Source organism: Capra hircus, chromosome 22, assembly GCF_001704415.2.
Source record: "Capra hircus breed San Clemente chromosome 22, ASM170441v1, whole genome shotgun sequence".
NCBI classification, from domain to species: domain Eukaryota; kingdom Metazoa; phylum Chordata; class Mammalia; order Artiodactyla; family Bovidae; genus Capra; species Capra hircus.
This window is the reverse complement of record NC_030829.1, coordinates 54,386,138-54,410,623: the sequence shown is the minus strand read 5'-3', so window position 1 is coordinate 54,410,623 and position 24,486 is coordinate 54,386,138. Positions and strand designations below refer to the sequence as shown.

Sequence of the window (24,486 nt, the reverse complement as noted above, 5' to 3'; positions counted from 1 at the left end):
GTGGTGGTTCCTTAAGAATCACTTCATTTGCATTATTTGCTTGAGAACCTGGAAGAAGCTAGGAGTGTGATGCTGGGAGGAGAGAAAAGAAGGTGAATATAAGAGAATTAATAATTGTAGAGTAGGATTTCATTTTTGTTATAAATTTAAGAAGAAAAGATATTGTTATGTAAATGCTTCACTGCTCAATGATAGAATTATGACTGACTTGTTTTTTCATGCATATCTATATTTAAAAGAAACTTGTGATTTTTATTATGCAAGTTAAAGTATATAGTCATTGTAGGAAAATGGAAGCTATAGATTTTTCAATGGAGGCAATAACAATCTCCTATAAATGTCACTCAGAAACAATGACACTAATGTTTTTGTTTTTTCCACATAGTCTCCTATGTCTGTTAATACATATATAACTTACACTTCTTCACTTCTCATGAAACCAAAGTGACCATGAAAACCAGGCACCAGTGAAAGATGGTACCTTTGGCAAAGAAAAAACCCGCAATCAAATTAAGAACTTATTTCTGTTAGGATGTGAAAGGAAAGTATCTGAAGTACTCAAAGAGGACCCAGCCTTCATTTACCATCCTTTTCACTATCTTTTCCATAAAGAATACAGACTACATCCGTAATTAATAAAGTCAATTAATCAACTCTTTTAAATGGCTCAAGTAATTTAAAAGGAGAAAGAGAAAGTACTGTACACAAAAAAGGAACCCAGAGGCCACACGCTCTTGAAACCCAGATCCTTCGCCCGGGAGGGAAGCAGAGGGGCAGTTGTGCCTCACTTACGGCGTGTGTACACGGCGCCCTCACCCCCAGGCCCAGCTCCCTCTCCTCACTGTCCCCTCTCCTCTGCCCCCTCCTGCAGAAAATGATGAAAGACAACAACCTGGTCCGCCACCTGGACGCCTGCGAGACCATGGGCAATGCCACGGCCATCTGCTCGGACAAGACGGGCACCCTCACCACCAATCGCATGACGGTGGTGCAGGCCTACGTGGGCGACGTCCACTACAAGGAGATCCCCGACCCCAGCTCCATCAATGCCAAGACCATGGAGCTGCTGGTCCATGCCATCGCCATCAACAGCGCCTACACCACCAAAATCCTGGTGAGTGGGGCAGCCCCTGCCAGAGGGAGAGGCGTCCAGGGGGCGATACAGGAGCGCCTGGCTGGCGGGGCAGAGTGGTTCGTGATTTGAGTCCTGCTGATGCATTTTGGGTGGTCAGATAGTAAGCGGTTGTTTCTCTTTGACCCAGCTATGATGCTTGCGTGTGTGCGTGCTAAAGTCGCTTTAGTCGTGTCTGACTCTTTGCAATGCTATGGGCTGTAGCCCGCCAGGCTCCTCTGTCCATGGGATTCTCCAGGCAAGAATGCTGGAGTGGGTAGCCATGCCTTCCTCCAGGGGATCTTCCTGACCCAGGGATCAAATCCACTTCTCTTATGTCTCCGACGTCGGCAGGCAAGTTCTTTGCCACTAACACCAAAAGAGAAGCCCCAAAAGTGAAAGTGTTAGTCACTCAGTGGTGTCTGGCTTTTTGTGGTCCCATGGACTGTTAACCCACCAGGCTCTTCAGTCCATGGGATTCTCCAGGCAAGAATACTGGAGTGGGTAGCCATTGCCTTCTTCAGGGGATCTTCCTGACCCAATGAGCAAAGCCAGGTCTCCTGCACTACAAGCAGATTCATTACCATCTGAGCCACCCATGGCTGGGGGTGGGGGGCGGGGGAAGATTACTGTTAATTGTGTTTTTTAGATCTTATCATTTCCCTCCCTACAAAAAAAAATATATATCTTTTTATTAGTTAGTTTCTGCTATAATAATGACTCCAAAATGTAGTGGCTTAAAAGCAAGCTGTGTCTTTAACTCACAGTTCTGTGAGCCGAGCTCAGGCTGGGCTCAGCTGTCGGACGCAGTCCCTGGCGCATCCGCCCTGGGTCACGTGCACAGCTCTGCTGATCTTGGCAGGACTGTAGGCTGATCTGGGATGACCTCAGCTGGCATGGCTCATCTCTGCTCTGTGTGGTCCCACCTCCTCCAGCAGGCTCGGCTGGGCACTTCACGTCATTTTGCCGCGTACTGTTGGTCAACACACGTCAAGAGGCCCATCCAGATTCAAGGAGCAGGGAAACAGACCCCATCTCTAATGGGAGGGACTTCAAAGTCACATTCAAAGGGCATGGATTTGGAGAGGGGACTCACTGTGGCCATTTACACAGCCTACCACCAGAGACAATGTAGTTATTAGTAGGGGCATTACTAGTTTTAATAAGAAAAAAAAACACTCATATTCATGTCTCAGCCACCTAGAGTCATCATGCTAGAATCCCTGTTTGGTTCAGAAGCACAGGTTGCTGTTTTGTAATTAACCAACATTTGCGTGAAGAGAAATACAGACCAGTCCATCCAGAGCTCTGTCGGCTCCCAGATGCAGGACATTCCTGCAGAGCGAGCGTCTGAGAGGACAGCTGAGCTTTTCTGCCTGCCCTGCCAATGTGCCCTGGCCCTGACCCCTCCTTCTGCCCCTGAGCCAGCCTGAATCTTTGGGATCAGACTGGGTTGCAGAGTGCCAGAGCATGAGTCAGCGGCCAAGGGCCGAGGGCTGGGGGCGGGGGGCGATGGGGGGGTTGGTTTGCTGGAGGGAGGCAGATTCTGCCTCCAGACACTGGAGCTGCAAGAACTGTCCCATCCACTGTGGCCGAGCAGCTGCCCCCTCAGCTCAGAGCTGCAGGAGGGCTGGGGAGGCAGCCCTGACAGGAGGAGAAAGTAGGTCGGGAGAAAGCGTGCAGATGGGTGATAGAGAATGCTGGGGGCGGGGGGGGGGGCGGGGGCAGGGGAGGGGGATGCCAGAGATGACGGCATTTTTGTCTCCTTCCACCCCTCCCCCCACCTCCCAGCCCCAATCTGGGAATCAAGGGAGGTGGGGCGAGGCTTTATTCTGTTCCTCAGGCCTTCCTAAAATAACCAAGATGCCGTTAATGATCTCGTCCTGAAGATGTTGCGGAGAAGGGAACCAGGCAATTCCCAGAGCAGGCTTCGGGTGGTGGGGGCGGCTGTGTGGGCAGAGCCCTGCAAGATGGGCTTGGATGAAGATGTATGTTATGCAATTACAGTTAAAAAGGAGTTCTGGTATCTGCCAGGAGGGGCCACGGAACAGCTCTGCAGCAAGAAGGCTCTATTAGGCAGTGCTTCACAGTGCCAGCGGCAGAGCCACAGTTCATTTCCAGATGTGGTTAACCAGACGGTGTCCAGTGGCTTCAAGAACAGGGGTCCTCCAGTCCACCTGGAGGAAAGGGGTAGTAAGTGCAAGACTGGAGCAAGCTCGGGGACCTGGGAACTGGGATTCTTGGTTTGTAAATAGACCAAGTCTCTGACCTCTCAAGCACCAGTGTCCCCTTCTGTGCCTTGAAGCCTGGCATCCTGGGACCCTTGCGCCTCTTTTTCTGGGGCTCCCTTGAAAGAACCCTGGCGGTTTTCCTTTCTGTGAGCTGACAGCCATCAGTGTGGAAGGGACAGCAGAGGCGCCTGGCATGACTGGATGGTGGTTAAAGCCCATACCCTGGAGCAGACAGCCTGGGTTCAAATCCCTCACTAGCTATGTGACTGTGAACAAGTTACTCAGCCTCTCTGTGCCTCAGTTTCCTAGGGGAAACGATAGGAATATTGTGAGGGTGAAATGAGTTACTAAGTGGAAAGTGCTTAGCACATATTCGGCACTCAGGGCAATTAGCAGTTTTTGTTGTTGTTAGCAGTAAAATCACCCATTTGTAGCCATGCGGAGGCTAATCAATAAGTGAATAGACAGCAGAGACATCGAGGTTACAGAAGAAAGCGTTTTGCTTAAAGCTGGTGGCAAAGCCAACTTACAGATACCCTAAAACCAGCTATTGAGCACGGTGCCCAGATTAGGTTCTTGCTCCTTGAAACCAGTCATGCAGCGTCTTTAGTACTGGTTGGTCTCAGGAAGGAAGGCCTGGAACCCAGAGGATCAGATTCACAGCCAGGACTGTCAGCCATATGGAGAGGACCTGCCCCTGTAGTCCCAGGCCCTGCGCTCCCAGGACCTGCCCTTGCAGTCCTAGAGGAATTTTGAGAAGCATCATGGGCTAGTCGGTCCAAAGTGGAAGTCCACCCACCCTCCAGACCCGGCTGGAAAATCTAGATGTGGGACATCTTTACCATGCAAGAGGAGATGGGCACGAAAGGTGCACAGTGTCCCCACGATATCCACCAGCCTTGACTGGGAAATGAGCCTGGCCTGGGAAACAGATCCTGGCCAAGGCTGTTACCCCCTGTAGGAGGGTGCTGATTCTTCTGTGTCTTCATGTGGTCTGATTGCAGGCTGTGTGCTCTGAGACACAGCTGAGTTATCTCCGCTCCCTCCAGCACAGGCTCTTGGGAAGTACTAGTCGGGTGGGTGAGGTACGTGAATTGACTGGTGAATAAATATATGGACATGTAATCAGTGAGATGGGGACTGGGTAGGGAGAGGGATGGATGAACAGATGGAAGATGGATGGAAGGATGGTTGATAGGTGAGTAAATGGATGAGTAGGCAGATGGATGAGTGTGTGGGGGGTGAATGGATGAGTCTGAATTGATAAGAGGCTCAGGACAGGGCTACCTCCATGTTCTACTTTCCTATTCTTGTGGCAGCAAGAAATAGGAGTTGGCCCTGGCCCCAGTCCAAGGCTAACACCCAGGCTCTCTTGGTCCAGCATGCCGAGGAAATCTTTTCTGAATGTGCCCTCAACTCTCTACTCTCCATTGATCCAGAGACTTCCAAAGTAACTAATGGCTGTTATTCTAAAAGATTTAAAAAAACAAAAACAAAAACAAAAACTAGATGTGTATTTGCAAGGGTACTTTGTGTAGGTGTATCTGCATGGATTCATAGATCTTAGGGACCACCTGGTCCAGCCCCCTCACTTTACTCTGAAGCCCAGAAATGGGAAAGGACTTGGGCCAAGTCACCCTGTGGGTTTGTGGAGTTAGAATCCATATGTCCTGACTCCCAATCCAGTAAGCAAAGGTTAGGAGCTTCGGCTCTGAAGTCCGACAGACCAAGGTTCAAACTTCAGCTCCAGCACTTACCACCCATGTGACCCTTGAACATGTTACCTAACCTCTCTAAGCCTTTGCTTTCCAATCTGTTAAGTGAGTATACAGTTAATCATAATCACTAGTATTCATTTAGCCAGAGAGAGTGCTGAGTGCTTAACCCATGTTGGCTTGTATGAAGACCCCATGAAGTAGGCAATGTCACGTCTCCAACTCGTAGATAAGGACAATGAAGCTGGGAGGAGTTAAAGAGCGTGTCCAGAGAAGTTAAAGAACAGGGTCCCAGAGAAGATGAGAGGCTGGGCCAGGTTTCAAACCCACATCTGTCCAGTCCAGAGCCTGCACAGCTTACCACCCCCACTGCTCCATGTCCAGCTCCTCTGGCTGTATACATGCCTTGAGGCAGTTCCCAGGGCTGCTGTAAGAAGTTCCAGGGCTGCTGTGAGATCAGATAAGAGGATATATGTGTGGTTCCCAGTGTCCTGCTTGACATGTAGCAACTACCCCGTCCATGTCAATTATTGCTCTTATTACGTCCTTTATTACTTCTGAGCCTTAGCCTCCATAGCCTGCTCTTCTGGCCACTGTCTAGCTTGACCCTCCACATCCCTTCCAGGTAATCAAGGCAAATATGACCATTTGCATCTTGCAGCTGAGACGACAGAGCTGCAGAAACAGCAGGTGTCCTGACCCAGGTTGCTCCTGACACCAGGTGACAGAGTTGAGCCCAGAGAATCGTGGTGGAGTTGACCAGGCGGGTGAGGAGGCACTCTGGGCAGGGCCACACAGCCTTGCCAAGGCCCAGAGGCCTTTTAGAGATGAGACAGTCTGTGGCCTGGGCGTTTCCCAGGTCTGGAATGATGGGAAGGCTGAGGGCGAGTTGGGGCGGCAGCAGTTACGCCCTTAGTGGCCTTTCTCCTCACAATGCTCAGAATCACCCAGGCACTGGTGGAGGATGGTGTGAGAGCGGAGGCTGCCGGGGCAGACCAGGAAACGGGACCAGGAGGTCCCTCTCAGGGGGCCAGCCTCAACCACATGCCCCATCCCTTCTGAGGACACCGGAATTCTCTTCTTTCCACTTCTGTTTCTAATCACTGGCAACTAAGCTTGCCCTGTGAGGCAAGCGACATGAATCATCTTTCAGTCAGAAATGGCTTCCCTGCCTCAGAAATCCTGGCGCACCCTCAGATTCTTTGTCGCCTCTAACTCTCTGAGTGTCGAGACTTCTACTAGCTGCTTCTTCCTGTCGCCCTGCTGCTTCCCAGAGCCGCAGCTGAGCTCTCAGATGGAAATAGCTCCTTCCTCAGACTTTAGAAGCACCATGCTTTCTTTTGGAAGAACGCTCTCCTTTTCCGCCCACGTTTATTCTGTGCTCTGAAACCACCCAAGCGGACTTTAATTTTTTTTATTTTATGAGACCTCTTTTAAAGTAGGTTGACATTACAGTTAACATTTGAATTATTAAAATGAAGATGGGCACATGTGGAGTCAAACTGTTGAAAGTTTATGGCGTATATTCTGGTAACATAAACTATTGAGAGAAGAACAAATCTCCTTGAGGTCCCTGAAGTGGTTTTCACTTCAGGGAAGGAGCAGGAAGGATTTTCCTGGCAGGATGGTTTTCCTGAATACATAAGGCAAGCTTCACCTCGTAGAGGCTTCCTAGGTGGTGCAGTGGTAGAGAATCCGCCTGCCAATGCAGAAGACCCAGGTTTGATCCTTGGTTCGGGAAGATCCCCTGGAGAAGGGAATGGCTACCCACTCCAGTATTCTTGCCTGGAGAATCCCATGGACAGAGGAGCCTGGCAGGCTATAGTGTATAGGGGTCGCAAGAGTCGAACATGACTGAACATGCACTCACCTAGTTAGAAATTACATGTGCTACCCCAAACTGAGGTGCCTCCATACCCCCAAGAGCCCCAGTAAAACCTAAAAGGCAGGAAGGATCTGCTTGATTGCATTTCTCATGAATCTTAGAACTAGAGCTCCTGGGAGGAGGGTGAAGTGGGGCACTAACTCTGGAAAGCAGAGGGTCAGCCCTTGAACTCAGATCTAGCTCCAAACCCAGGGTGCAGATGAATGTTCCAAGGAGCCTCAACCCCCCTGAGTCAAACCAGATCTGCGAGGGACTCTGGCCAGGACAGTGGCTCCAGAAGGCACAGAAGACCCTGGAAGTGACTAAGCAGGGCATTCAGGGGAGGTGGGATTGCTCTTCATCCTGGTCTGTGAAGTGACAGTGCCTTTGTGTTGAATTCAACAGCTGTTCTGGTTCTGTTCGTTGGTTTTGTTTTTGTTCTTTTTGAAAACACTGTCCCTAGGAGAACAGTTTAAAACAAGTAACCCTAAATGGGGGAGTCTAATTTTTAACAGAACTGTTAATCCATGTATCCTCCTTCTCACTGTACGTGTGCACACACACACACCCCACACACACACACACACCCCACACGCACATATACTGCACTACACACAGCACACACACACACACACACACACACACACACACACACACACGGTGCAGTGGCGAGCTCAAGAAGGTCCCCGGGGAGTCTGCTGTCACGGGTGTGTCTCCCCAGGGCGGCTCAGCCTGTCCAGCTGTCATCCAGGACACGCACGCTGACCTGGGCCTTTGTAGCCTTCGTGAAGGTCCTGGCTCTGCCCTCCTGCCCCTCAAGGCCTAGCTCCTGAGAAGCTCCTGGGGAGGCAGAGCCTCAGATAACAATTCTGGAGGCCAACATTCTGACAAAATCCCATCCCATCTGGCCTCCCGTTGGCAGCACTCCACACCCACAAACACCAAATTATTCATTTATTCATTCAACACATATTCATTGGTTACCCACAGTGGGAAGCAGAGATAAGCAAGACAGCCCTCCCCACCGCCCCCACCATGGGCTCCAAACCAGTCTCCCACCAGTTTCCTCGTTAACCAACCATCTGAAATGCTAGGGAAGACAGGCAGGGCTGCTGGGAAAGCGTTCTGTATGGACACAGAGCTGAGACCAGCCAGGGTCAAATCCTACTATCTCAGCCACTCATGAGCTGTGAGACCCGGTCTCTCCAGGCCTCCCCATGCACCTAGGAATAATAACAGTCTGCCCCTCCTAGGAAGCCATGAGGATGTAACTGAAGATGCATGCTTAGTGAAGAGTTTAGCAAAGGGCACACGGAGCTGGCATCTGGCACATAGTCCTTGCTGCAGCTTCCGAGGCTCCTGGTGGTCCATCCAGGCCTCAGGGAGGCTCCTCTGCCAGTGCCCATCCTCAAGGGGTGAGAAGAGTGGGCTCAACTGCCAGAGACCACCAGAGAGTGAAAAGTCGTTTTCTCACGTGCTTTCACAAGTGTCGTCCTGTGGCCGCGGCTGCAGTTTACCATGCTATGTCTGTGGGGCTTTGAGGGACAGAGAGGGGGTGTCGAGGGGATTTTAATATTTCAGTAAAAGACACATAACTTAAAATTGACCGCCTTAACCATTTTGGTGTACACATCGGTGTCATTAAGTCCAGTCACATTGTGCAACCGCCCCCACCGCCCACATCCGGACCTTACCCTCTTCCCCAGCTGCAACTCCGTTCCCTTTAAACTCTCCCCTTCCCCCTCCCCCGCCCCTAGCACCCACCCTGCTGCTTTCTGTCTGGATGAATGTGACTGCTCCGCTGCTGCTGCTGCTGCTGCTAAGTCGCTTTAGTCGTGTCCGACTCTGTGCGACCCCATAGATGGCAGCCCACCAGGCTCCCCCATCCCTGGGATTCTCCAGGCAAGAGCACTGGAGTGGGACCATTGCCTTCTCCAGTGGCTGCTCTAGGGACCTTGAGTAAGTGGCACCACACAGTATCTGTCCTTTTGTGTCTGGCTTAGTTCACTTAGCGTAATGTCCTCAAGGTCCATCCATGCTGGAACATTGTCGGAGTTTCCTTCGTTTCTACGGCTGAATACCATTCCACTGTACGTGTAGATCGCACTTTCCTCATCGACTCGCCAGTTGACGGACAGTCAGGTGGCCTCCATCTTTTTGGCTGCAGTGAACAACGCTGCAGTAAACTTGGGGATACAGATGTCTTCTCGAGTCTCTGCTTTCAGTTCTTTTGGGTAATATACCCAGATGTAAAATTGCTGGATTGTACGGTAATTCCGTGTGTAATTTTTGAGGAACCTCCGTGCTGGTTTCCACAGTAGCTGCACCATTCTGCATTCCCACCAAGGTTTTCCGTTTCTCCACATCCTTGCCGACGCACGTTTCCTATTTTGTTTGGGATAACAGCGTCCTCATGGGGGTGAGGTGGCACCTGCTCGCTATATGTTTTTAAATCTCATTTTTTCAGATGTTATTTATAACTTACTGCTCTTCAGCTCATCATTCTTTGTGTCTGAGCTCCAGTCACTCCCAAGCATCCCAAAACAGGAACATGAATTGCCCTCTCAAAGTTATGCTCACCCAGCTCACCCAAAGTTAGCAGCAGCCAGCACTCCCAAGGGCTTACCGCTCATACAGGGACATGTGCAGCTAACAGCACTACGCTGGGAGTGACAGGAACTGGAGGCAGCCCCAGGCCTTTGACCAGGCTTTGCAGGAGGTTTGACCAGCAGCAAATCACTTCCCCCCAGGCCTGCCCGCTGCCCCTCAAAACCAATGCCTTAACTCTCTTACAGACTTAGAGCCCCGGAGAGCAAAGGCTCTTGCGAAGTCTACAGTAATAACAAAACCTATGGGTTTGTTGAGATTTAAAAAAAAAAACAAAGCCAAAAGGAAAAAGGGGCGAGTCCCTGCTTCTTAATAATACACGTAGGCGATTTCAGAGCTCAAGTTCACAGGAACAAATTGAATTACGGAGGAGCCAGCCCTGCCTTTTGCAGCCATGGATTGTTTGAAATCCTTTTAGGGGAAAATTAAAATATTTCACAGAGGGTAATAAAATGCTGTGTGTTTGCAGGCATAACTGCTCAGCTCTCTTGGGCAAATAAGTAATTAGCCATTTTTATTTCAGTCCTCCGTGTCATCATCTTCTTTCATAAGCAGGGGGCAGGGGGAACCGTTGTGGAAGACACATAAAACTCTAGAAATCACCAGAAGATTAATTATAAAATTGTAAAAAAAAAAAGTAAATAAATATGTAAATTTTCAAAGCACACATAACCGCATGCTGCAGAGACTAGGAGGAGTGCTTAATGTCTCTTTTCCCAAACATCAGAAAGAGGGAGCTGTCAGATTCTCCCGCTTTCAAGTCACATCCACACAGTGTGGGAGTGGGGAGCCTTCCGAGGCCTGCAGTGCTGGGACCTAGTGGGACGTGGCATGGAGCAGGAAGGGTACTCTCAGGCTGGACCCACAGCCCCCAGGACCCTTGAAGGAACCCGCAGCTCTGCCTTGTTCTACCATCCTTCACTACGGCCCACGATGCACTTGAAGGAGTAGGTTGATTTTTTTTTCTCAGCTGGAAATCATTTGCTCCAGCCTTTCCATGTTACACGTGGGGACGCTGAGGATGATGACTTAGGGTCCACGGCTATGTATGGCAAGGCCAGTGCCCATGACCCGCCATGTCTCAGGTCTGCTCCTGGGGCCTGAGCCCTGACTGTGGGGCAGAAGGGGCCGGCCAGGGACAGGTCCTGTTGCCATCCCCTTCCCCCTGCACTGCCAGCCCATCCATGCCAGCATCCTCTGGGGTCTGCCTTCCTCTTACCTAGGCTGCTCGTATGAACAACACCAAGAAGGCTGAGAGGGAGGGTTTGGAGGGCTCCTGTGCGAGGCTGGTCTGAGACCCACAGAGACCCACCCATGGGGTGGGAGGGGGACACAGTATGTTCACAGACACTGTTCCTCTTCAGTGTCTCTCTGGGGTCTGCATTTGTCCGTGGTGGCTCTCACCACTCCCAAAGCCACCTCCACCTGGGTCGCTGCACACTGATTTTATACAAGTGGTCTGCCTGTGTGGCGGGGCAGGGGGGCCAGCTGTGGGAGGTGAGCCCCCTGCCACGTGAACTTCCCACAGCCACCTATGCTACCATCAGCGCTCACATGGAGCACCTCGTGCTTACCCGGCCACCTGTGCCTCTTACCCCCCCGCCCCCAAGGCTGGTCTGCATTGAGCCATCTTGCAAACAATGAGTAAATACCTACTGTGTGCCGGGCTCTGTGCTGGCCCTGAGAACCTGGGCAGGGGATGGAAGAATACAGCTCCTACTTGGGGGTGACAAAGTCATCAATGACAAGGAGATACCTGTGCTGGTCCTTAAAGGGCGAGGGGAGTTTGCCTGGCAGGGAAAGGAGGCAGGAACGGCAGGGCTAAAGGGACAGGGTGGAGAAACAACAGCCTGTGTCCCGGCAGCCACGAGAGGAAGTGAGAGGCACTGGGGAGAGGTGGTCGGTGGTTTCAGGTTCAGGGCAGAGGCTGTGGTGTCCATGCAGCCCGGTTAGAAAGGAAACCCCCCCCCCAATTCATCCGAGCCTCCTCTTTCCCCGCTGGGTCTACATGTCCGTTCTCAACGTCTGCGTCTCCGTTCCTGCCCTTCAAATAACTTCATTGGTACCATTTTTCTAGATTCTGCATCAGTTCAGTTCAGTTCAGTCGCTCAGTCGTGTCCGACTCTTTGCGACCCCATGAATCACAGCACGCCAGGCCTCCCTGTCCATCACCAACTCCCGGAGTTCACCCAGACTCACGTCGATTGAGTCCGTGATGCCATCCAGCCATTTCATCCTCTGTCGTCCCCTTCTCCTCCTGCCCCCAATCCCTCCCAGCATCAGAGTCTTTTCCAATGAGTCAGCTCTTCGCATGAGGTAGCCAAAGTACTGGAGTTTCAGCTTTAGCATCAGTCCTTCCAAAGAAATCCCAGGGTTGATCTCCTTCAGAATGGACTGGTTGGATCTCCTTGCAGTCCAAGGGACTCTCAAGAGTCTTCTCCAACACCACAGTTCAAAAGTATCAACTCTTTGGCGCTCAGCCTTCTTCACAGTCCAACTCTCACATCCATACACGACTACTGGAAAAACTATAGCCTTGACTAGACGGACCTTAGTCGGCAAAGTAATGTCTCTGCTTTTGAAGATGCTATCTAGGTTGGTCATAACTTTTCTTCCAAGGAATAAGCGTCTTTTAATTTCATGGCTGTAGCCACCATCTGCAGTGATTTTGGAGCCCCCAAAAATAAAGTCTGACACGGTTTCCACTGTTTCTCCATCTATTTCCCATGGAGTGATGGGACCAGATGCCATGATCTTCGTTTTCTGAATGTTGAGCTTTAAGCCAACTTTTTCACTCTCCTCTTTCACTTTCACCAAGAGGCTTTTGAGTTCCTCTTCACTTTCTGCCATAAGGGTGGTGTCATCTGCATATCTGAGGTGATTGATATTTCTCCTGGCAATCTTGATTCCAGCTTGTGTGTTAATATACGATACTTGTTTTTCTCTTTCTGGCTTAACTTCACTCTGTAGGCAGGCTCTAGATCCACCCACATATGTCCACTGCTATATGTAGAATAAATAGCTAGTGAGAAGCTGTTATGTAGCATGGGGAGCTCAACTCGGTGCTCCATGAGGACCAAGAGGGGTGGGGTGGGAGGGAAGTTCAAGAGAGAGGGGATATATGCATGCATATAGCTGACTCAGTTCATGTATGGCAGAGACTAACACAACATTGTAAAACAGTTATATTCCAAAGTTTAAAAAAGAACAAACTAGTGCCCTAAATGGGGATAAGTCCAAAACTGAATGTTTCTGAGAGTGAAGCAAGTTACAGAAGAATGTGTACAGCCTCCTTACCTGCCCTTTGCAACGTGTAAACCAGCACTGCACATATATACCGTAAGTTAAACTGCATGAAATTGCCGATGGTTGGCCACTGTGACACAAAGTTAGCAGTTGCATTTGCTTCAACCTCAGTTGAAGTCACAAAGGACGTTACATTCAGAGCATAGAATACCACCCAGCGGGAAAAGGAACACGCTGTTGAGGCATGCAACAACTTTTCTGGATAACCAGGGGACTGTGCTGAGTGAAAAGAAGCCAATCCCTGAAGGTTGCATACTGTACAATTCCGTCTATATAACTTGCACAACATGGCAGAATTATCTGGAGCACAGATTAGGAGTTGCCGGGGGAGTAGTGAGCGGGCGGGGGAGAGAGATCACCGCAGTCATGAGAGGGAAGCATGGGAAGTGAGTCAGAAAATATATATTAATGCATATATGTGGAATCTGGAAAAATGGTATAGATCTTATTTGCAAAGCAGAAACAGAGACACAGGCGTAGAAAACAAATACATGGACACCAAGGGGGCGGGGAGGGGGAGAATCGGGAGACTGGGATTGGCATGTCTATGCTGCTGATCTGCGTACAAAACAGATACCTGGTGAGAACCTGTGGTATCCCACAGGGAGCCCTACTCAGTGCTCTGTGACGACCTAACTGGGAAGGAAGTTCAGAAAAGAGGGAATGTAGGTATACGGAAGATCCCCCAGAGAAGGAAACGGCACCCACTCCAGCATTCTCGCCTGGGAAATCCCATGGACAGAGGAGCCTGGCGGGCTACATACAGCGCATGAGTTCACAAGGAGTCAGACAGGACTTAGCCACTAAACAACAATAATATCACGTATACGTATAGCTGATTCACTTTGCTGTCCAGCAGAAACTAACACAGCATTGTTAAGCAACCATACTCCAATAAAAATTAATTATGACACATTAGGAAAACAAACCATAGGCAGTAAAATTTAAATTTTATTAAAATTTATATCCACATTGTAAAGTTTTCACAATGGTTATCTCAAAAAACACACACACACACAATGGCACAAGGGAGTGTTGTGATGAACAGTTGTGTACCTTGATGGTGGTTGCCACAGGAATCTACACGTGATGCCATTGTTCAGACCTTAAGCCACATAGACGAGCTTTAAAACTGGTGAGATCCGAATCCCGCCGGGTCAGTTCTATCATCGTCAACACCTTGGTTGTGTTCTCCTGGCCCAGTTGCTCAGGAAGTGAGCACTCGGGGAAACAGGATGAAGGGCATATGACACCTCTCTGTATTATTTCTTGTCGCCTGTGAATCTAGCATGAATCTCGAAACAAAAAGTTAAAACACAGAGGGCAAGGATGAATACCAAATTTAAGTGAGAGTTTCCTTGTGGTACAATGAGTGGGTTATACAGATGCAGAGGGGTACAAGGGGGGATTCAACTTTATCTGTTAGACTTGACTTCTTAAAAAAAAAAAAAAAAAGAAAAATCTGAAGCGAACAAGGCCTTAAGTTCTGCAGAGCTGGGTGGTCTGTGCACAATTTTTTTTTTTTAATTCTGTCATCAATTTATGTTTGAAATCGTTGTGTTAAAAACCCCATCTTGGTTAATTTCCATCACCCAAGAGCCCAGACTGGGTCTGGGATGCAGAGGCCGGAGAGTGAGGGAGCGGGTGGGAGCAGCCCCACCCAGCCCCGCCGCCATGTAGTGCCCAGGTGGCCGTCCCAGTGAACCCCCGGCCTCTCCCCGCAGCCCCCGGAGAAGGAGGGCGCCCTGCCCCGGCAGGTGGGCAACAAGACGGAGTGCGGCCTGCTGGGCTTCGTGCTGGACCTGAAGCAAGACTACGAGCCCGTGCGCGCTCGGATGCCCGAGGAGAAGCTGTACAAGGTCTACACCTTCAACTCCGTGCGCAAGTCCATGAGCACCGTCATCAAGCTGCCGGACGAGAGCTTCCGCATGTACAGCAAGGGCGCTTCGGAGATCGTGCTCAAGAAGTGAGTAAGGGAGCGGGTCTACGCAGGGGCCTGGCGCAGGCCGGGGGCGGGGCTGGGGGCGGGGCCGCGGCGCCCAGGGCTTTTGCTGCTGCTGCTGCTAAGTCGCTTCAGTCGTGTCCGACTCTGTGCGACCCCGTAGAAAGCAGCCCACCAGGCTCCCCCGTCCCTGGGAGTCTCCAGGCAAGAACACTGGAGTGGGTTGCCGTTTCCTTCTCCAATGCATGAAAGTGAAAAGTGAAAGTGAAAAGTCGCTCAGTCTGTCGGACTCTTACTGACCCCATGGACTGCTGCCCATCAGGCTCCTCGGTCCATGGGATTTCCCAGGCAAGAGTACTGGAGTGGGGTGCCATTGCCTTCTCCAGCTTTTGCTGCTGTTTCCTCTTAAATAGTAAAGACACTGGTGCTTGGAAAGAGGGAAGGCAGGAGGAGAAGGGGGCAACAGAGGATGAGATGGTTGGATGGCATCACTAACTCAATGGACATGAGTTTGAGCAAACTCTGGGAGATGGTGAAGGGCAGGGAAGCCTGGTGTGCTGCAGTCCATGGGGTCACAAAGAGTTGGACACGACTCAACAGCCTCTTAAATGTTCATGCAGAGAGTTCTCCCTTTCCGCCCCCAAGTCACTGTCTCATCGGGAAATTCTCCCTATTATCACCCTTGGAGCTCCCTCCTGTCACTTCTCTGAGTGTGGAGTTGTTGACAACATGATTTTCATTGTTAGCCAGTCTCGTCTGACTCCAGGTGTCAGAAATAAACTCGGAGAACTAAGCAAGTCAGGCCCCCTCGCTGCACCCATTTTCCCATGTGTACCTTGAAGGGGAATCAACCCTTGATACACGTTGGAATAACCTCAGGGAGATTTCTAAACAAACAAACGCTGATTCCTGGACTCGCCCCAGACAAACTGAATTGGAATCTCTGACCTGAGGCTCAAGGTGGGGATTTGTTCAGTGCTCCCTGAGCCATCTTGATGTGACCGGTGGGGTCAGAGACCCCTCGCCTAGGTTTTATGCCCTCTGAAAACCATCTTAGCTGTGAAACTACCTTTTCGGATGATACCTTGTGAAAATGAAACAAAGGACATAGGCTTTTGGTGGGTGGCCTGAGAGCAGATACAGCAACCAGGCTGCCTGATTTCTTTTTAGTTGGTCCTGATTTCAAGTTCTTCCCTGGTAGCCCAGCTGGTAAAGAATCTGCCTGCAATGCAGGAGATCCCAGTTCAATTCTTGGGTCAGGAAGTTCCCCTGGAGGAAGGCATGGCAACTCCAGTATTCTTGCCCGAAGAATCCCATGGACAGAGGAGCCTCACAGACCACAATCAATAGGGTTGCACAGAGTCAGACACGACTGAAGCAGCAAGCAGCTGCAGCGGATTTCAAACCTGCCTGGGGCCCCGTGGCCAGGACCATCCCAAGCGTCATGACCGACCCGGCCAGTGCAGGGCGTCACTTGGGATGTGGGGGTGTGCTCTGAGCCCATTGGCTGGAGGGTCCTTGGGCCTCTGGCTGCACCTGACTGACCCCCCTCCCACCTCCTCCAGGTGCTGCAAAATCCTCAGCGGGGCAGGTGAGCCTCGGGTCTTCCGGCCCCGCGACCGGGACGAGATGGTGAAGAAGGTGATCGAGCCCATGGCCTGCGACGGGCTCCGCACCATCTGTGTGGCTTACCGCGACTTCCCCAGCAGCCCTGAGCCCGACTGGGACAACGAGAATGACATCCTCAACGAGCTCACCTGCATCTGTGTGGTGGGCATCGAGGATCCCGTGCGGCCTGAGGTAGGTGCCGCACCATGGCACCCCGGGGAGGGGGCGAGGCGGGGCACCCAGCCTGCTGCTGGGCGACCTGGAATACACCGCCTGACCCCTCTGAGCCTCAATGTCCCTGCAAGGCCCGCTGGTCTCCTCTGGACCTTCTCGTACACTTTCAGACTGCTGAGACCAGTGAAGCCACACTTGTCTGCTTGGGCCCCGGGGCAGAGCCCGCAGCCTGGCAGGCAGTGTCGCTCTGCCGTGGGGTCTGTCCTGGAACAGCCCACCCAATCACCCAGAGACCTTCTCTCCGGGGCTCCGGGGACAGGCGTGGGGCCTGCCTTGCCCTGGAAGCCTCAGAGGAGTCAGGATTTCCTGTCAAAAATCCATGGGCCCCAATTCCAAGGTCCCTGCAAAGGAGATGCCCACTAACAAAGGTGACCACGCTCAAGAAGACCCCAAACGTGGGCATCCCCGTCAGCAGTTTAGAGTTGTCTGCGTGCAGACCGAGGTTCCCAGCTAGTTTTCCCTAGTGGTGCAGCGGGCAGTCTGCCTTCGTCGGTTTCCAGGGCAACAGAGCAGGAAAGTTAACTGAAGGTCACACTCTCAAGCGGAAGGGAAGGAGGAGGCATGACCGTGTCCCCTCCCCACAAAGGCCGAGGGAAGTGATGTAACACGTGCATTTGTTGGGGTGCTCGGCTGACACAGAGGGTCTTCAGTCTTCTTTAGCTGATTCTGAATTCAGCTGGAGATTTGCAGGGTTGGAGGAAGATGGGACATGAGTGATCAGTTGGGCTGCCCAAGCTGGAAGGGGGTTGTGAGAAGAGCAGAGAGCAGCCTTGGATCACTAACACACCACTGTGGGCAGGCAGAGCGCACTCACTCACCCTGGGAGCCGGAAGTGGGAGCAGGACACAGGAGGGGGCGGCCCATGCTTCTTCGAGGACTAACGCAAACGCTGGGCCAGGACGGGCTTCGATTGTGGGATTTAGTGATGGCCCCTTGGGAGTGTTACAGACCAGGGTTCTCAGCCCCCTTCATCAATAGAAATTGATACGAGGCCAGACAAGGCAGTCAGGCAAGGCTTTGCTGGGGCCCCTGCTGCAGCAGAGGAGAGCAAGAACAAGTAACAGGTTTCTTTAGGGGAGAGCCCACCCCGTTGGTGGTCTTGTGAACAGGGGGCATGCACAGGACCCTGCTTTTGCTCCCAGCTCTTCAAGTGGCAATGGGGTTCTCCTGGTCTCTTTTGTATCTTGTTGTCTATAACTCGCCCAGCTGGGCACGCCTGCAGTCATTTGTCGTCTCTTATAGTTTCTCCTTAATTTGTCTTATGTACTTTCGGCTGCCCTGGATCGTCATTGCTGCGTGCAGGCTTTTCTCTAGTTGTGTGCAAGCAGGGGTTACTCTCTAGCTGTGGCGTGCAGGCTCCTCATTGTGGTGGCTTCTCTTGTTGTGGAGCACGGGCTCTAGGCACGTGGGCCCAGTAGTTGTGGCAAACGGGCTTAGTGGTCCCGTGGCATGTGGAATCTTCCTGGACCAGGGATCGAACCAGTGTGCCCTGCATGGGCAGGCAAATTCTTACCCGCTGGACCACCCGGGAAGCCCCCTTATGGTTTCTTTATATTCTGTTGCTTGAGGACAGGACTGCCCAGGTGCTAGCTGTGCAGTAAAGGGTCCCAGGCTGCAGCCTGTCTCGGGGCCACCTTCCTCCACCGAGGGCAACTTCAGGGTGCCCCACTTACCCTGTCACCATCCTCGGGGGGGCCTCTGGCTGTTCCCTGCTCTTCTTGGAGCCTCCATGTCCCCTTCTTTCAAGTGAAAGGGAACAAAGAAGCTGCTGACCCCCAACCCTGCCAATCCCCAGCTGAGTTCCAAGCTCCTGGCCTCTGTATTGTAAGATTCAGCATTCTAAAGATCAAGTGAAACCTGAAGGTCACAGACGTGGCCTTTCACATTTAGGCAACAGGGAGATGGGTCAAAACTGTGAGTTTGGGCATCAGACAGACCTGGGCTTCTGAGTCCCTCAGCTGTGTGACCTTGGGCCAGTTACATAAAGTCTTTGAGCCTCCATATCCTCATCCGAACACTGGGGATAAGAATAGTACTCTAAACACACACACATGCCTCCTTCCTCCCACCCAGAGCCTAAAACAGCAAAGGCAGTTAGTGCCCCTGGCGTTTTGCCTACAGCCAGTACCCCTCCCTGGACACACGGCGTTTACCAGTCTCCCTGGGGGAATGCCCGTTCATTACCAGCTACTAACGGGATTGGGCTTTGCTGTGATGTGTTACACCCTTACAGGGGACTGAGATGCACAGGGCACGAAGCTGGCCTGCGGCTCCCCGGGCCTCCCCGTCCCCAGAGCCCCCTCCCACCCCCATGCCCGAGCTCCTGCCTCATCGCACTGAAGCAGGGTGGAAAGCGGCATTACTGGGTCGTGACCCCCAGCGATGAGAAATGTACTTTATGTCAGGACTCAGCAAACACACACACTAAACCAAAACAGAACTCTCACAAACTAAGGTGATGCATTAAAGTATTTTCTCTTCTCTTCTATCGCTTCCTTTATGTTTTTAAACACTGGTCACCACCCACAAAACTGATTTCACAATCCACTAAAGGGGCAAGACTCAAGGTCTGAAAGGCTGATCTAGTCCAAACACCTTCCCACACCCCCAGTTTGCAGAAGCAAACGCGGAGACCCAAGCAGGGCCAGCGAGGTCCCACAGTCTCGCTTAGTGAATCCAAGTTTCCTGCCTTCCTGCCTGGAGCCTCCTCCTGGGGGCCACAAAAATGAGAGGGCAGGTAGCTGTGGGTCAGGGGGCTGAGAAGAGGAGAGAGGGCCTGAGAGGGCTGAGCCGGGTCCCTGCTGTTTTCTGTTGACACGAAAAATATCCAGAGAAGCTGGCTTCAGGCGCAGACACTGGGAGGGGGTGTGGGCTTCCCAGGTTGACGCCAGTGGTAAAGAACCCACCTGCCAATGCAGGAGACCTAAGAGACAGGTTCGATCCCTATGTTTGAGAAGATCCCCTGGAGGAGGGCATGCAACCCACTCTGGTATTCTTGCCTGGGAAATCCCATGGACAGAGGAGCCTGGCGGGCTACAGTCCATGTCGCAAAAAGTCGAATGCAGCTGAAGCTCCTTGGCATGCACGCATGCACGCTGTCCAGCCAGCAGGGCTGGGCGCACAGTCAGCCCGCACTGGAGAAAGGGGGCCTGATCCCAACCCCAGCTCGGGCACTAGCAAGCCACTTCTCCTCTTCCTGCCTCAGTCCCCTCATCTGTAAAGTGAGTGGTTGGCCTGGGGACTCCCCAGGTCCCCTTCTGAGCCAGCAGCCTGGGAGGCTTACCCTCAGTCAACACATCCTGTGGCAACCTTGTGTCTCCCCGGGGCTCATCCTGGGATGTGAATGAAGGAGGGAGCCCACTGGAGGGAAGTGGGTTCTCATCCCGCCCCTGCTGCTCCTTCCCATAAGACCTCCTGTACATCGCTGCCCCGGGCCTCAATTTCGCCATCTGAACAATAAGGAAGTTAGGCAGCCACATGTGAGGGGCACGGCGGGGTTACTGGCGATGCTAGGGAAAGTGCTGAACCTCTTCACCTGTTGACTCAGCATCTCCCGTGAGGCGGGGGTGGGATGCAGGGCCTGGGGAAACCAGCAAGTGTGGGTTTTGATTTCTTTGGGTACTTTAGGCTAGGTGATTTATGGAGGCAAATTCAACATGTTCACCGGCACAGACAGGGTGCAGTAGCCCCCATGCCAGCCCCAGACCCACAGTCCCCACCACAGAGGCAGCCGCGACCACCAGCTTCTCAGGTTAGGGCCACGTGCGTGCACTCAGTCACTCCAGTCAGCTCCAACTCTCTGCGACCCCGTGGACTGTAGCCCACCAGGCTCCTCTGTCCATGGGATTTCCCAGGCAAGAATACTGTAGTGGGTTGCCGTGCCCTCCTCCAGGGGATCTTCCCCACCCAGGGATCAAACCCACATCTCTTATGCCTCCTGCATTGGCAGGTGGGTTCTTTACCACTAGCTCCACCTGGGAAGCCCTCACCCTAACCTTTGGGAGGAGTGTCTCTGCCTACGGTTAGAATGTCTGTAAAAGTTCCCAGGACAGCCGTGAGCCCGGCCGGAGTGAAGGGCCCCACCTGGACCACATCTTGGGTCCCACAAGCCTGGTCAGATTCGTTTGCAGTTGCTGCAGGAAAAGAAACTCTGTGTCCCTCAGTTTCCCCATCTGTCAGGGGGAGAAACTCTCATTACCTTCCTCCCTTGAAAAGAGAAAGGACAGAACAGGTTAAAACAGGCTTGCCAACCACTCAACTCCCATCCCTAAGACACAACCGCAGTACATTTTCCAAGGCTGATGGCAGCCAGTGAGGATAAAGCCGTCAGGAGAGCCACGGCTGCAGCTTTGCCGTGTTATCTGGGGGCGTTTGGAGCCCTTGGAGTCACAGACGACTGCTGTCACTAGAAACAACAGATGTTTTAAAGCCTTTATTTAATGAAAACAGGAAGCGCCCATTTCCTGGCTGGTTTTCCTCAGAGAGAAATATCGAGGATAATTTTAGTGAAAGAAGGAATTTTTTTTTTTTTTACAGCTATTGTATCTATGGGGAAAGCACAGTTCAACCAGATTGATGCCTCTAGGGCTTGAGTCTTTATCCTCTCTGTATCCTCCGTGCCCAGAACAGTTCAATGTTCCTTAGCTGTGCGTCGCATAAATGAACGAGTGAGGTGATAACAGGAAGGGCTGAGCAGCTGCAGGAGGCATCCCATTGAGTTGGAGGGGCCAAGGATGGCTCCTGAGTGGAAAACGTTTCATGTGCAGGATGGCAAAGATCTGCGGGCAGAGAGATTCAGGGCGAGAGGGCGTCCCTGGTGGAGGGGACCACACAGGCAAAGGCAAGAAGGCAGGATGGGATGCTGGGTGTTTGGAGACTCTTGAAAACCCCAGATGGGTTGCTTTTCCTTTTAAAAAAAAAATCTTTTTTTTAGGTAGACCATTTTTAAGGTCCTTACTGATTGTTACAATATTGGTTCTGTTTTATGATTGGGGGTGTTTTTGGGGGGCCACGAGGCATGTGGGATCCTAGCTCCCCAACCAGAGATTGAACCCACACCCCCTGCATTGGCAGGCCAAGTCTTAACCACTGGACCACCACAGAAGTCCCCCTCAGGTTGAGTTTATGACAGAACAGGTTGAGAAGGGAGCTTGGAGCTGAATTGGGAGAATTTGCTCGTACCCGTCCACATCCTGTCACATGGGTCAGCCTTCGAGGGACTTGAGCGCAGAGGTGCTTCATGATAACCCTCACTGACTGAGTGCCTGCCCTGTGACCAGGCCTCTGCGAGGGTTCTGAGCGGCCGGCAGCCTCTGCCTGCAGACCCACGGCCTAGTGAAGTGAAGGGTGAGGGAAAGTGTAGATGCTTGCTTGGTGCATGAGAGTGTGAAACCAGACAGGACTGAATATGGCAAGGATGTCCAGTGTGGGGGAGGCACTGCTCAGAAAGGAAGCAGAGTATACCTCGCAGTGGCCAGGGGTTTCCAGATCTGTCCCCAGTCCCCACCTCCCAGTCAAGGCAGGTCAAAGACTCCTAATATACCTGACCCAAGAGCCGTGGTGCGGCACCCACCCCATCCCACCACCCCAAGCACCTGTTCCCCCGTGTGCTCCAGGTGCCCGTGGCACCCCACCCCCACATCTGCACCCTCGCTCTGCACCCCGTTCACCCCTCTGGAGCAGAAAGACCAGACAAGGATGCCTGGGGTGAGGCGTCTCGCCAGCCTCCCCCACCCCCTCATCACCAGCAGGCACTGGCCCTGAGTGTTTTTGCAGGTCACAGACTTCTGCAGCTGCAGTGAAGGATGGAAACTATGGTCCCATTTTACAGATGAGGAAACCAAGGCTCAGCGGGGAGCCTGGGCAAAGCCCAGCTCAGCCTTTTGGTCCCTGAGCCCTCTCTCTCCAAAGCAGAGGTGCCTCCACGGCACAGAGAAAAGTGTGGGGGCCATAAGAATTAACCTCCTCCTTTTTTCCCAGTCTGGCTTGTTGGGGTGAAGCTCAGATGGTAGGGATTCCATGCAGGCAAATTTCAGCTCCCTGAGACCATCTTGAAAGCAGAAGTCCTTCCGAAATGTGGTACCATCACCTCATTCCCAGTTGAGAACTTGCCATGGCTCCCAGGCCTGAAGGAGCGAGGCCCTGGTTCCCAGACCTTTGGGCCTCCAGCCCGTCTCTGGCTCCATGGCCACCGGCCAGCCCCTGCCTCTCACCCGCCCTGGGCATCAGCCCCCAGATCACCTGCAGCACCGTCTGCAGCACCCTCCCTTCCTCTGCCTGCGCAGCTCGTGGGCAGTTCTCTGAAGCCAGGACCACAGTGAAGTGGTCGTCTCTGCAGCCCCAGCATGGGCACAGAGCCAGACATCCAAGCCTTAGTTCAGTTCAGTTCAGTTCAGTCGCTCAGTCGTGTCCGACTCTTTGCGACCCCATGAATTCCAGCACACCAGGCCTCCCTGTCCATCACCCACTCCCGGAGTTCACTCAGACTCGCGTCCATAGAGTTGGTGATGCCATCCAGCCATCTCATCCTCTGTCGTCCCCTTTTCCTCCTGCCCTCAATCCCTCCCAGCATGAGTCTTTTCCAATGAGTCATCTCTTCGCATGAGGTGGCCAAAGTACTGGAGTTTCAGCTTTAGCATCATTCCTCGCAAAGAAATCCCAGGGCTGATCTCCTTCAGAATGGACTGGTTGGATCTCCTTGCAGTCCAAGGGACTCTCAAGAGTCTTCTCCAACACCACAGTTCAAAAGCATTAATTCTTTGGTGCTCAGCCTTCTTCACAGTCCAACTCTCACATCCATACCTGACCACAGGAAAAACCATAGCCTTGACTAGAGGGACCTTTGTTGGCAAAGTAATGTCTCTGCTTTTGGGAAAAAAATAAAGTCTGTTTCCACTGTTTCCCCATCTATTTCCCATGAAGTGATGGGACCAGATGCCATGATCTTAGTTTTCTGAATGTTGAGCTTTAAGCCTTAGTTGCTGCTGCTGCTAAGCTGCTTCAGTCGTGTACGACTCTGTGCGACCCCGTAGACGGCAGCCCATCAGGCTCCCCCATCCCTGGGATTCTCCAGGCAAGAACACTGGAGTGGGTTGCCATCTCCTTCTCCAATGCATGAAAGTGAAAAGTGAAAGTGAAGTCGCTCAGTCATGTCCAACTCCCAGCGACCGCATGGACTGCAGCCCACCAGGCTCCTCCATCCATGGGATTCTCCAGGCAAGAGTACTGGAGTGGGGTGCCATTGCCTTCTCCAAAGCCTTAGTTAGTGTTGGCTAAAAAGAAGCAGTTTGAGCATCCCCTCCTCCAGCAAGCTCTCCCAGATTTCTCCTCCCCACACTTGTTTCTTAAGCAACAGTGTCTACCTCTGTGCTCCCCGAGCCCTCTGTACAGATCTTTACTGAAGAGTCTATCTCTGTACAAGAGAATGGGTCTGACCTAGAGTTGTTGTTTAGTCAGTCTGTTGTATCTGACTCTTTTGCAACCCCATGGACTGTAGCCCACCAGGTTTCTCTGTCCATGAGATTTTCCAGGCAAGAAAACAGGAGTGTGTAACTGCTCTTTTATCTGAAAAAAGGATTATGTGAAAAGATATAATAAACTTGCTCTACCGTGGGGCAGTCAGCCTTAGAAGGGGTGAGCACCCTGTCAACAGAGGCATGTAAGCAGAGGGGATGCCTGGGAGGGGATCCAGGCAATTAGCAGAGGGTCAGAGTCACCACCTAGAGTCCCTTCCAACTCCAAGTGCCTCTGAAACAACAAAACCTAAATTACTCCTTTCGGGGCAGGAAACAGATAAAGGTATGTTTTCCCAAAAGAACAGTGGCTTCTTCGTGTCCTCTGGGGCAGGAGACAGCGGAGGGCCGCAGCCG

The 24,486-nt window shown here is 52.1% G+C and overlaps 1 protein-coding gene across 1 annotated transcript in view; it reads left to right on the top strand.

Moving 5' to 3' along the window:
- The window catches only part of ATP2B2 (ATPase plasma membrane Ca2+ transporting 2), a 378,813-nt gene that overhangs the window by 324,810 nt on the left and 29,517 nt on the right, over positions 1 to 24,486 (top strand). Inside the window, 3 exon segments of the mRNA XM_018038308.1 lie at positions 872 to 1,114; positions 14,559 to 14,800; positions 16,342 to 16,576. Coding sequence (XP_017893797.1) covers positions 872 to 1,114; positions 14,559 to 14,800; positions 16,342 to 16,576 — 720 coding nt within the window.